Source organism: Urocampus carinirostris, chromosome 7 (assembly GCF_059441175.1).
Source record: "Urocampus carinirostris isolate Australia breed hairy pipefish chromosome 7, RoL_Ucar_1.0, whole genome shotgun sequence".
Classification (NCBI taxonomy): Eukaryota; Metazoa; Chordata; class Actinopteri; order Syngnathiformes; family Syngnathidae; genus Urocampus; species Urocampus carinirostris.
The window spans coordinates 28,823,732-28,837,455 of record NC_142355.1 but is presented as its reverse complement, the minus strand read 5'-3'; the positions used below and the strand labels follow the sequence as shown (position 1 = coordinate 28,837,455).

General features: G+C 42.6%; 1 protein-coding gene across 1 annotated transcript in view; it reads left to right on the top strand.

The window, feature by feature from the left end:
* lrrk2 (leucine-rich repeat kinase 2) overlaps positions 1 to 13,724 on the top strand; it is an 83,709-nt gene that overhangs the window by 30,011 nt on the left and 39,974 nt on the right. The window contains exons 14-23 of the mRNA XM_088340458.1: positions 77 to 221; positions 292 to 431; positions 1,660 to 1,791; positions 1,856 to 2,026; positions 3,586 to 3,850; positions 8,292 to 8,477; positions 8,542 to 8,651; positions 9,960 to 10,023; positions 10,115 to 10,311; positions 11,562 to 11,812. Coding sequence (XP_088196584.1) covers positions 77 to 221; positions 292 to 431; positions 1,660 to 1,791; positions 1,856 to 2,026; positions 3,586 to 3,850; positions 8,292 to 8,477; positions 8,542 to 8,651; positions 9,960 to 10,023; positions 10,115 to 10,311; positions 11,562 to 11,812 — 1,661 coding nt within the window. The remainder of the gene's footprint in view (positions 1 to 76; positions 222 to 291; positions 432 to 1,659; positions 1,792 to 1,855; positions 2,027 to 3,585; positions 3,851 to 8,291; positions 8,478 to 8,541; positions 8,652 to 9,959; positions 10,024 to 10,114; positions 10,312 to 11,561; positions 11,813 to 13,724) is intronic.

Sequence of the window (13,724 nt, the reverse complement as noted above, 5' to 3'; positions counted from 1 at the left end):
GGTAGTATATCTGTCCATCTTTGACCCAAACGGTTTATGTTTGTGTTTTTGAAGTCTATGACTTGTATGTATTTAGTTCATCAGATGTCCCACCATTCAAGTTTACGGCCTTAAGGTGCTTTCCGCCCTGGCCGACTGCTCTGGTGCAGTAGATCTACTCTGCCAGCAGGGGGCCATTGACACGGTGCTCCACACCTTGCAGATGTTCCCTCAAGATCGAGGTGCGTTTAAAAAAAGAATTTGATATGAAAAACAAATATAATCATACGAAAAAATACGCTTCCTCAATAGAAATTCACTACTGGGGTCTGACCTTGCTCAGCTACCTGGTAGCCAAGAAGAAGCTCTCCAGAATGATTGTTCCTATCTTGGCCTCAGTCCTAGTGGCCACTCTGAGCCAGTACAAGGAGGATTATGATATACTGCTCAAGGTACTGCACATTGTGAGCCATTTACACCCAAATCAATTGATTTTAATTCTGGTAATAGTGAATTATTTCTAAAAAAAAATCTATTCACAATATCTCGCAATATCCCCGAACATTGTCTAAAAAGAAACTTCGCCCACTATATACATTTGTGTAGTATTTTTGTCGTAAAATTTTTGTAGCAGTACTTTTACTATGGAATTACTATTGTAGTGTTTAGTTGTATATCTGTGGATTAATTTCTTTAGTATTTCCATAGTAGTATCTTTTCAGGATTTTGTACTCATATTTTGTAGTATTTCTGATGTCATATTTGTGTAGCATTTTAGTATTATATCTGTAGTATTTTTTGTAGGATTATAGCAGTAGTATTTTTTAAGTATTTCTGTCACAACTTCTTTGGTAGGATTTTCTGTATTATAGTATTACTGTAGTTGTACCCCTGTAATATTATATTTTCAAAGTATTACGAAAATAGTATTTCTGTTGTATTCTTGCAGTCTTTCTTTAATAGTTATGCAGTAGTATTTCTAGAGATTTTTTCTTTTCAAAGCTACTTTATCTGAATAAAATGTAATATTATAATATAATGTTTACTTACAAACTGACATGAAAATGTGGTTATTACACAATTTTGCAATCAACTTTCTAAATAATTATTTGTCACGATTGCCCATTGCCCTTACCTGTGCCTGCTCGTCTGGCTCCAGCTGCTGCTCGTTGCCTGATTGGCTCCCTTTCTATTTAAACTCAGTGCTCTCATTCACTCCTTTTCAATCCATCAACAAACCTCTTGCATTTTGACTCTATCCCGTCCTTTCCGATATCCTGCTCTTGTATCCTGTATCCGGTATCGATCCCGTCTGTTCCGTCCTGTCCGGTATCCTGTATCCGGTATCAATCCCGCCTTGCCCGTCCTGTCCGGTATCCTGCTCGTGTCTCCAGTATTCGGTATCTGTCCCGCCTGTCCAGTCCTGTCAGGTATCCAGTATCGATCTCGTGAGAGCACTGAGCTTAAATAGACGGAAACCCAATCTGTCAACGAGCCACAGCTAGCGCCACACGGACGGGGCCAATTGGGCGCCATGGCAACCGTGACACATAATATGCATTTGGCCAACGGGCAAGACAGTTATTATTGATTTATTAAATTATAAAACAAGTTGGCGTTGAATTTGACAATCAACTAATTGCCGATTAATCAATTTGTGGTTGGGTCTCTACACTGTAGTGCTTCCAGGTGGCGCTAAGGATGCTGGATGTCTGCTCGGAATCAGCTTTGGAACTGCAGAGGGAAGACTTTGACAGGCAGATATTCCAACACCTCAGAGAGTCGGAGATTCCTGAGCACGGCAAGAATCCAGTACGGGACTTCAATTGACATTTTGAGACTGAAGCAGGAACAATATCTATTTTTTTTCCTCTAGCTGCGTCGGTCAGCTTGCTTGGCTCTGTCCAAAATGTGCGCCAATCCAGAGTTGCACTATGTTATGCTGGAAAAATCCTGCGAGGATGGAAACACCGTCATGGCAGAGTGTCTGATCGAACTCGGGGCTGATGTCAACAAGAAGACAAAAACAGAGTCTCTAATTTATCAGGTGAGAAAACGATTATTTTATGGATGGTTTGAAACGTTTATGCTTAAAAACAATCACAAAAACCGTGATGTGGCAGGGGATATGTCGCCTTAATGAAAGGAAGTTATACAAAATACAAACAAGAAGTGCAGCAACTAAAAATGAAATAAAATAGAATTGTCTATATGTTTCTACGATTTCAAGTATGTGGAATTGTCGACTGTTTAAATAAAGAAATAATCGTTCACTTGTTTTTTTTCAGCTTTTTGACAATTTTGACAGTTTTTTATTGTCTTAAATTTTAGACTTTCTGTATTTGTGTTGAACTCTAATCATAAACTGTCAGAACCAGAACGGAAACAGGACCCACTCGCGTAACGTTTCTCTCAGTTTTATTGGAAAGAAGGGAAATGATTGCACACACGATCAGGTGATCGCTGGTAGCGGGGAGCAGGTTTCTCTGAACGTGGAAGTGGGACTTTTGTGGCGAGCGATGGCGGTGTCGGGAACGAAAAAAATGGGTTAGTAGCCGGAATAGAAGAGCAAAAACGTGGTCGGGATCGGAAACAAGTCAAAAGCCAGGAGAGGAGAGGAGACGTGGTCGAGAACAAAAACGGATCGTTATTCGGGACGGGAGAATAGACGTGGTCGAGATCAAAACAGGTCGTAATTCGGGACGGGAGAACAGACGTGGTCGAGATCAAAACAGGTTGTAATTAGGGACGGGATCAAAACATATCGTAGCGGGAGACAAACAGGAGCAAAAAACGGGACAGGCGAAAAAGGGCTTGCTGTGTAAAAACAGAGATTTGCAGACGGACCAACAAAAGGGGACTGACAGGACAGAGTTTAAATACAGACAGGGAGCCAATGTGTCAACATGCTGCAGATGGCGCCACACGGGCGGGGCCTATTGGGCGCCATGACAACCGTGACATAATCCTAACCCCTCTTACCCTTCACCCCAAATCATAACCCTTCCAAAAGCCTAACCCTAACCAACGAACCCTACCCTATCCTTAACCCTAACCCCCATAAACATACTTAACCCAACCATACCCCTTCCCTAACCCTACCCTAACAAAAACTAACCACGGCCCCCTAACCTGCTAACACCTTAATGCCCTAACCCGGCCTTAATACCATACCCTAACCCTACCCTAACCCTACCCTAACTCCTGACTCTATCTCAATGGTATAGGTCAACCCACCTTTGTGGGTATTATTATTTGAGTTTATGCATTTTCTAAAGTAATTTTCAGTTCTAGAAGATAGTTGTTGTTTTTTTTTTTTTTTTTAAAACATGTATTTAATTGTTAAAAACGGATTATTTTGGAGGCAAAATGACCAGGGCATGTCACCTCTCTGATTATCATTTTGAATTGAAATGAACTCCTTTTAGCCCACTTGAGCCGAGTCGACAAAGCCTTCTTTCCTCTCCGGCTAGCATGTCCTATTTCCTTCTGCAGTGCAACTTTTGTCATGCATCACAGTACACTACACTGATGAATTACTTACAAATGGAAATGTTAACTACAGTCCTAATCTTAACCCCAGTATCTATTCTGTGACAAATCTAGGTATGTGAGAAGGGAGGTCCCCTGGAACTGGTGGAACTGCTATTGAGCCAAGGTGCTCACGAGCAGCATCTTAGGCGAGCGCTAGCCGTCAGTGTGAAGCGTGGCGACGGACCAATGGTCATCCAGCTTCTAGGCCGTCTGGGCCTGGACCTCAACAATAACGCCTTGTGCCTGGGCGGTTTCCGTCTGGGACGCCTGGACTCCACTTGGCTCTGCCCCCTGTTGGCTCAACGAGGGAGGACGCCGAGTCTGCGTTACAACAGCAGTGAGAAGTCCTTTCTTTTCTTTGATTTTTTTTTTCCCCCTAGGAAGAAGCAAATCAATGTTAGCATTTTTCTTTTGCCAATTATTTTTTTAGTTTTCTTTTGCTGCTTTTCTAAATGTTTCACAACCTATTTACATGTAAGTAAATGGTCCAAAACCTGTACATTATTTTTTTCAAACGTTTTTTATTGTCTTAAACTCAATTTACCCGGGTGCCACTGGAAACAGTCTGGGTGGGGCTGAACCGTATCAGGGTTTTCACAAGAAAAGCTCTGATAGAAACTTTACGAGATCGATACCGGATACTGGAGACTGGTGCAGGATATCAGACAGGATGAGACAGGCGGAATCAATACCGGATACCGGAGACTGTAGCAAGATATCAGACAGGACCAGACAGACGGGATCGATACTGGATACTGAAGACTGGAGTCAGATATTAAACAGTATGAAATAGACGGGATCGATACCGGACAGGATTCATAAGCAGGATACCGGACAGAGTCCAAACACACGTCTTGCAGGTGCAGAGGTTCGTTGACGGACTGACAAGGGGCGCCAAACGGGCAGGGGCGTAGTGAGGGCAATGGGCAACCATGACACTTTCCAATATTTTCAAATATCTTTATTTTTCTAATGCAAAATAAGATGAAGAAAAAAAATCCACAAATTAAAATCAATAGTAAAGTCAAGTCATGTTTATTTATATAGCCCTTTATCAAAAGGAGTCTCAAAGGGCTGCACAGACGACAGATTATTGCAAACTACAGACTATTATTACCCTTTCCCCTGATCTAAAACCTACATGAGGGCAAGGAAAAACTCAAAAACCTCAACATAAGTAAAATGAAGAAACCTTGAGACTGCACATGAGGTAATCCCCCTTCCAGGATGACCAGGCCAAAATGGATGTTGAAATAACAAATAATACGCAGATATTGTCAACATGTCATTCATAAGCTATAGCCGCTGCGGGCTGCCTGATTAGTTCCCCGTCCTACTGAAGCTCCGTCCTTTCACTCGCCTGTTGTCAGCCCGTTTGCGAACCACTGTTTCTACAAGGCAATCACTTTGAATCTGACTCCTGTCGGTCCCGCTTTTTGCATCTGTTTTCCACCCATCCGTTCCAGATTTCCCCTTTTGTCTCCGGCTATGACCTGTTTTTTGACACAACCACGTTTTGCTCTCCCGTCCCAGTTTACGAGCTGTTTTTGATCCCGGCCACGTTTTGCTCTCCCGTACTGGCTATCGACCTGTTTTTCCGTCCTCAACGCCACAATCTCCCGCTCCGGAAGATCCACTTCCGCATTCGGAACACATTCCAATTGGGTGCTTTCTCAGAAGGAAAACTGTTGAAAATGTTATTTCCAGGAACATGAACAATAACATTCTTTTTTCGAATAACTCAAGTATCGACTTGAATTTCCATTCTTACTCTTACAGAATCCTAGAAAAGAAGCACCTGTGCCTGCTCATTTGGCGCCAACTGCCTCGGACTCTGATTGGCTCCTTGTCACTATTTTAACCCACTCCTTTCTGTCACCTGTTTTCAGTCCGTCTGCGAACCTCAGTTTACTCTAAGCAAGCTTTTCGATCCTGACTCATTCCTGTTTTGGCTCCTGTGTGTTTACCGGCTTCGACCCGTTTTTTGATCTTGACCACGTCGACTCTCCTCTCCTGGCTATCGACTCGTTGCTGATCTCGACCACGGTTTTTCCGCTCCCGACACCGCCATCGCTCACCACGGAAGTGCCAGTTCCGCGTTCAGAGCGACCGGCTCCCCGTGACCAGCGATCACCGGATCGTGTGTGCAATCCTTTCCTTCTTCCCAATAAAACTGAGAGAAACGTAACACAAGTGGGTCCTGTCCCCGTTCTGGTCCTGACAGCTAGCTCACAACGTACAAAACTCGTTTCTTTTTCAAAGTCAATCTCTTTTGTCATTTTCTTCAGCTGCACTTGACATAGAAGGGATTAAAAACTATGGTTCAATCGGTCCTATGTGTAGACATTGACAAAAATAAGGTGCAGATGCACAAAAACCTGTTCTATCCATAAGATAAAATAAAAGTGCAACGTGAGCTTGAGGCTAATGCGTAATTCAACTGACATACAGGACATAAGAGACAACATACAGTACAGTGAAGTATTCCAAGCAGCAGCAGCAGTAGTAGAGATAATAGAAATAAAGGTAAAATGCAAAAAGGTAAAATAGGTCAAATAATAAATCAAGCAGCAGGTGTCTGCAAGTTGGCATGCAGAGGTAGTTATTTTGATAGTCATGAGTGTGTGTGTTTCTTCCAATTGGGTGTGAATAGTAGTCTCACTGCTTGGTGTATGAAGCTGTTGGTGAGCATGGTAGTCCAGGAGCAGAGGCTTCCCTATCTCTTTCCTCAGGGCAGGAGGCTGAACAGACAGTGTGCGGGTTGCATCATTGCCAATAGAGATGACTTTGTGGGTGAGGCAGATGGTGTAGATGTCATGAAGGGAAGGGGAGTCAAACACCGATTATCCTCTCAATTGTTCTCAAAATTTGTTGTAGGGCTTTTCTGTTTCAGTCGATGCAACTACCGCCCTACACAGTGATGCAGCTGGAAAGGATGCTTTCAATGGTTCCTCTGTAGAAAGTTTGCTCATGAAATAGAGGCACTGTTATTTATTCTTGGTCAGTGATGTAGTGTTGGTGCTCCAGGAGAGATCTTCACTGAGGTGCACCCCCAGAAACTTTTCAGTTGCAACTCGAACTGACATGAGGTTGTAGCGGTAGACTGAGCATATTTTAACCCTACCTCTAATAATTACAACCTGGTAGTAACATAGAAATAACTACATAATCATGACACAGTTATTTTAGGAATCTATATCAATCTGGTTGCCCTGCTTTTCAGTTACAAGTCTAACTAACATGATTTTGTAGTGGTTGACGAGCATGTTTTAAGCAGACTAACAAGTACACCCTGACAAAAACAGTAGCTCTCATTTTTAGCGAACTTGTATACCAGCTTATCAGTGGGGATGTAGGTCAGTGGTTGAGCACATGATTCGCATGTCTGCGGTCCTGGGTTCAATTCCCAGCATCTTCACTTTTAATTTTAATGTTTAATGGCAGATAGCTAATGTCAAGGTTAAAACTTGAGATTTCAGCAGAAAGAAGAAAAGAACACACTCTGGGTCAAAAAGGTTTTTGATAGCCCCTTCATTCGGAGGTGCGTGCTCCCAGGATCAGCTCAAGGAAGAACACACACTCCTCTAGCAGAAGACAAGAATGAAACTAGACATCTGATTAGTTTATGAACACAGGAAACGAATATAAATGGTTTAGACAGGAGTCACATATTTAAATGCAGTTCATAATTTTGGTCTCTAATGGCGTGCGAGTATTATAAATGAGCAATCGGTATAGTGAAACTTTGTAAACACAAAGCGTTGATATATGAGAAGAAAATCAAGCTTTCGAGCGGCTTCGAATGTAGGAGGCCATCTTGATTAACCAGCGAGCAGGCCTCCTAGTGTCCTTTAGTTTCTGGATCAGAAGCACATCCCTCCGTGCCTGGGAACTTTTTCTCTTGACCTTGAAGGCGCTCGACCCTGAAAACTCCAAATACACTTATTGAGTATGAACGTATAAAGATCATTAAAGTAAGATTATATATTGGGTATAAAAGTATCTAATATGGTATAAAAGGCACATTTAGACGATAATTCTCTTACAACTAACAACTTGCATTTTTGTTTTCTTTTTTTACAAGTCAAAATGGCATTATGTTGTAGGTGTTGACTGACCCTTTTTAACCCCTCTAGTAAATACAACCTGGTAATAACGTAATAATATACTAACAACATAGTAATAACATGATCATTTGTTATTTTGGAAGTGCATAGCAAACTGGTAAACTTGTGTGCCAATAAGTAACCAAAAAGTAGTTCACTGCTACAAAAGGTCTAGGGGTTCCTGCCCTAGTTATACCATATCTGTAACATGCACTAATGTATAATATGAGATTAGAAATTGGTATAAAGTTTGGTTTCACTTTTCTTCAGCTAAAACTTTGCAGATGAAGCAACTGGAATCAAACTCAGGTCATGGTGGTGTTAGTCATGACTCCATATCCTAACCACTGGACCACCAGAGGTATGGATAATTTATAAAAAGGAAGTAGATTTTTTAAAATACGGTCATTGCAACATGTGAGATGCACAACAAAATTAACATTTGTCTCTGGTTCTGTGACTAAAGATAGTGTGATCGTGTAATAAAACACAATGCCTTTTCATAAGTCATCTATAATATGATGATATAGTGATCGAATTTCTGCCCTTTGACCTGCCGTGACCCAGGTTTGAATCCCATGACATCCAATATTTTATGATAATCCGTTAAAACCTTGTAAATGCGCGGTATACACGAATAAATATTGGTAATATGTTTTTATTTTCTTGCAGGTAAAGGAGCTAGCTTAGCACGCTACATACACTCCTTACAGCGCTCCAGGACTCTTGGAGCACCTCTAAAGTCTCTCGGGGATCCCTGCCTGACGTCTGGTTACATCTCGGACGAGAGCGACGATTCCAGCTTCAGCTTCCTTTCCTTGGACGAAGGACCTTTCCTCGATGACTTGGAGAGTGACGGTGAATGGAGAAGGTGCATTTTTCGACCTGTGTGAGGTGATATTGATTGTTTTTTGTGTAATAGGGAGTGATTCCTTGGTAGGGGTCTCTGTTAGGCCTCATAATAAATCCACAGAAGAACTGAGGTGGGGTATGTTTAAGAATCAAGGACGGCGCAGACACGCCAGTGCAGAGGTATTTCAATTTTAGTCATTATTCGTTTATCACACATTATTGAAATTGTTATAAAGCTGAGCAATATGTCCTAAAGTAGAATATACCAGTCTGGAGAATTGATAGTTTTATGAATGGATAAATTAAAAAAAATTTAAAAGTTTTTTTTTCTAATGCGGTTCGAAAATATTCCTCAAAATGACCAAACGCACATGTTTTCCGGTCGCACGAAACCAGAGGTCTCTAATGGAAATTGCTCACAAGTGCTGGGTTACTGTGATTTTCTGGTAAAATTATTTTATAATAGCTGATTGAGGCACCACGGCAGCGCAGTGGTTAGCGCGTGTGCGGCACAGTTCTGAGGTCATGAGATCTAACTTTCCTGTGTTGAGTTTGCATGTTCTCCTCGTTCTTGCGTGGCTTTGCTCCGGGCACTCCCGTTTCCTCCCAAATTCCAAAAGCATGCGACAACGTCAGGTTAATTGGGCGGTCCAAAATGTCCCTAGGTGTGAATGAGCGAGTGAGTTCTCTGTCATGTCCAGAACCCAGAACAAAGGGTGGACCCAATCGCGTAATGCTTCTCACAAGTTTTTTGAGATAAAGAGGAAAGGCAGCGCCCACTATCCGGTGCTCGCTGGACGCGGGAGGCAAGTCGCTCACACAATCGGAACGTTTTCCGAATGCGGAAGTGGATCTTCCGGAGCGGGAGATGGCGCTGTCAAGGACAGAAAAAACACGTCAATAGCTGGGACACGAGAGCAAAAACGTGGTCGGGATAAAAAACGGGTCGTTAGTTGGGACGGGAGAGCAAATGTGGTCAGGGCCAAAAACAGGTCGTAGCCGGAGACAAACGGGGAGATCAGGAACGGACGGGTGTAAAAAACGGGTGCAAAAAGCAGGACCGACGGGAGTCAGAGTCGGAGTGCTTGGCTTGTAGAAATAGCGGTTCGCTGACGGACTGACAACATGTGAGTTAAAGGACATAGGTGATCCTAATCAGTTATCATTACACCCTGCGACTGGCTGGCAACCAGTTTAGGGTGTCCCCTGTCCACTGCCCAATGTCGGGTGGGATGGGCTCCAGCGCCCCCGCGACCCTACTGAGGATAAGCGTTGCAGATAATGGATGGCTAATGGATAGTTGATTAAGTCTACTTACACTGCTTTTAATTATTAACCTGGAAAAACATAGTGAAATTATTTTATAAATGCATTCAAACTGGGTGCCCTTTGTGCTAATTACTGTAGTACCAAAAAGTAGCTGTCTGCTTGAAAAAGGTTTCCAAATAATTGACACTGACTAAAACTCTTTTTAATTGTTTCCCACAGAGTGGTCCCATTGACAGCGAGCACACGGATCATGCCCACAGACGATATGGAAGACACCAAAAAAGTATGTGTTTTTTTTCCCTATAATTTTTTCATAAATACTGGCTGGCAGATTTGGATCCCAGGCCTAGTTCTTCAGGCGTTTTCATTTCTAGCATTCGGGGTTTTGGAAAGCTTGTCAGCTTTGCCCAAGGAGAAAGAGTGGATCCGTCTTCTGGACCTTTCGGGGAATGAGCTGGACTGCCTGTCGTGCCTTATTGATCACGGGCCGGTGCAACAGCAGCTGACACACCTTCACAGACTTGACCTGAGCCATAATGTCCTGCTGGAGTTTCCCCCGGTGCTCTGTCAGGTAGGAACCTGTTGCAAAAGCTGGAGGGATTCTTCATAAGAATTATTTGATTTTTTTATACACTTATTCGGACAAAAATATTTAAAAATAATAGCATGTAATATACAAGAGATATTGGGGATGTCTTTAAAGGGACGATGTGTATCACATGACCACAAGATGTTGGTGCACGGTGTCGTGCAATGGAAAGGGGTGCTGAAAACCAGAAACAAGAATACAAACTATAGAGACTCAAAGTGGGCAAAACCCACTGTTTTACTTCTCAATTTTTTGCCCAGTCTTTTTGTTTTTTTTTTGGTTCCCTTAGCAGCAAAATGGTTGACCTCTATGTAGGCTTCCCTTTTCTCTTTTTTTTTTAATGGTAAATTAAATAATATTTTCTCGACCTATGAGTATTTCAAAACATGAATGTTTATATGATGGCGTGTTGGATGAGTGGTTAGTGCATTATCCTCCCTGACATGCATGTTTTTTGGCATGTGTGAGGAAACCAAAAGTGCCAAAAGGAAACCCACGCAAGCACGGGGAGAACATGCAAACTCCGCACAGGAAAGTTGGTGCCAGGGTCGCGCTAACAAGTCAGCTGCCGTGCCTCCCCTCATTTGGAATAATACTGTTTTATTTTAATAAATGAAGTTTTATTTTACGACGGGATGGTGCTAAACAATACAAACATTTTCTGTCAAATATAATGACTTCTAATTTCCCTAGAATAAAAAAAGGGGGAAATCCACAGTTGGACCTACTTTTACTTGAAATCCAGCTCCAAGTTTGCTGTGAGACGTTTGCCTGTTCTCCCTGTGCCTGCGTGGATTCCATTCAGGCCCTCCGGCTTCCTCCCTCCTTCCATAAACATGCATGGCAGGTGAATTGGAGGCTCCAAATCGTCCTTAGGTGTGCATGAGCGAGTGAGTTGTCGGTCTCTGTGTGCCCTGGGACTGGCTGGCAAACAGTTCAAGGTGTCCCCCTGCCCACTGCCCAAAGACGGCTGGGATGAGCTCCAGCACCCTGAGGATAAGTGTTAGATGGATGGAATGTGCAGTTCTGTCAGTTTGAGTTGTGTTGTTGGTATTGCTCCTTGTGTTTTGTTTTCTGATGCAAAACACAATACATCACCATCTAGTGGTCAAATAATGCATATTGTCAGTGACACTCAGATTCTGAACACATATCCACACTTTGCACTGTTTATCTGGTCATTATCTGGTTATGTTTCCTGATTACAGTATTTCTAAATTTCTGTGGTTCAGAGCTTATGCAGCCTTACCCGACTGGACCTGCAGGGCAATCAGCTTCAGTCGCTCCCTGCAGAACTTCTGGCGTTGCCGATGCTGGCTACGCTTAACGTGTCACGAAACTGTATTGGATCACGTCTCAACTCGGATGCTTCGGCCGCTCGCCCGTCTTTGCGGCATCTTAACGTGTCCTTCAACAAGCTGACAGTCTTCCCGCGTCAACTAGGTCGTGCCGCTGAGTTCCTGGAGGAGCTGCTCATAGAAGGGTAAAACTTCAAAAACAGCGAGCGCTAGAACCGAGGTGGAAAAACTACAACCTAGGGGACACATACAGTGCCGTGAAAAAGTATTTCCCCATTTTCTGAATTCTGTGTTTTTGTATATTTATCACTCACAAAGGTTTCAGATCATCAAATCAATTTTTATATCACACAATTTCCCCCTCTTGTTATATGATAAGGTAACTGTCACTAACCAGTTTTGGGAAAGCTGATATAGATTCCAGAGGCCACACCCAAAGTTGATTGCCATCACCTTAAATTGAATTTGTTAGGAAAGTGAAGTAAGCTACAATATATCAAGAACACTATTGACATGTCACGATCCAAAGAAATTCCAGAAGTTATTTGAGAAAAATCGTTTGAAATCTATCCGTCTGGAAAAGGTCAGAAAGCTATAGCTATAGGGCTCCAGTGAACCACTGTCAGAGCCATAATCCACAAATAGAGAAAACTGGAAACAGTGGCAAACCCTCCCAGAAGTGGTTGATCAACTAATATTACTCCATGAGTGCAACAACTGCTCACCCAGGAAGTTACAAAAGAACCTCGAAAAACATCCAATGAACAGCAGGCCTCAATGATCTCAGTTCTTGACTCCACTTTCAGAATGACACTGGCCAAAAATAACTCCCAGGCAAAAAACATTGCTGTCACAAGAGAACACAGAGTTTTCTCACATTTGCCAAAATGCATCATGATTATCTTTAAGACTTTTGGAGAAACATTCTGTGGACCGATGAGTCAGAAATTAAACTTTTGAAAGGCGTACATCTGGCGTAAAATGGCACAGTGTTTGACAATAAGAACATGATGCCAACTGCAAAGAACGGTGGTGGCACTGTAGTGACCTGGGGCTGCTTTACTACCCCAGGACCAGGACAACTAGCTGTGATTGACGGAATAATGAATTCTGGTATTTACCAGAAGATTCTGAAGGAGAACGTCCAGCCATCAGTTCATGCCCTCAAACTCATGCGCTCTTTGATCATGCAGCCGTACAATGATTTGAAACACAATAGCAAATCCACCTCTGAATGGCTGAAAAAAAAACATAAAATGAAGGTTCTGGATTCTGGTCATGGTCCGGATTTGAATCCAATTGAGATGCTGTGACCTTAATCGGGCATTTTAGGCTAGGAAACTCTCCAAAATGGCTGGTTTGAAACTATTTTGCAAAGGTTATAATCCGTTACTTCCAAGGCCACCAGCTCGGTGGCCTTGGGGGTTTGGCGCCCGCCCCGAGACTGGCAGGTTGTGGTTCAAGCCTCGGCCGAGTCATACCTAAGACTTAAACATTGGTACCCGTTGCCTCCCTTCTTGGCATTCAGCATTAGAGGTTGGAATTGGGGGGTTTGGTCACCTAATGACTCCCAACACCTCAGTTGGGTTGAGCGAGGGGGCTGGGAATCCCCACCTCTAAATCAATCTCCCAAAAAGAGTCAGAAATGACTCTAGCCACCTCCCACTAGGGGGATATGGCTGTGGTATATATATATATATATATATAATAATCCGTTAAAAGTCAATTAGTCATTATAACTATTAAGTTTAAGGGGAAATTAAGCTTTTACATAGGGCCAGATAGGTTTTAGGTGCATTAATAAATAGAACGAACATTTCAAAACTGCAGTTTGTATTTCCTTGGGTTTTCTCTGTGTGAGATTTTTGCTCCTCATTACAGTTTTTGTGAGTGTAGAATGAAAATGGTAAAAGTAAGAAAAGGCCCGTTTCAAATACAGTAAAAACACAATCGAACACTAAAAAGGATTTAAAAAAAGGAGCGTTTATTTGCGTAAGTGTAAGAAATGCACGTACTTGCACGTGCAACATAAGGATTTAGACAGAGCATTGATGACACGCCAGAAGATGGCGTCAGGGAGGAGAAAAGTTCCAAATT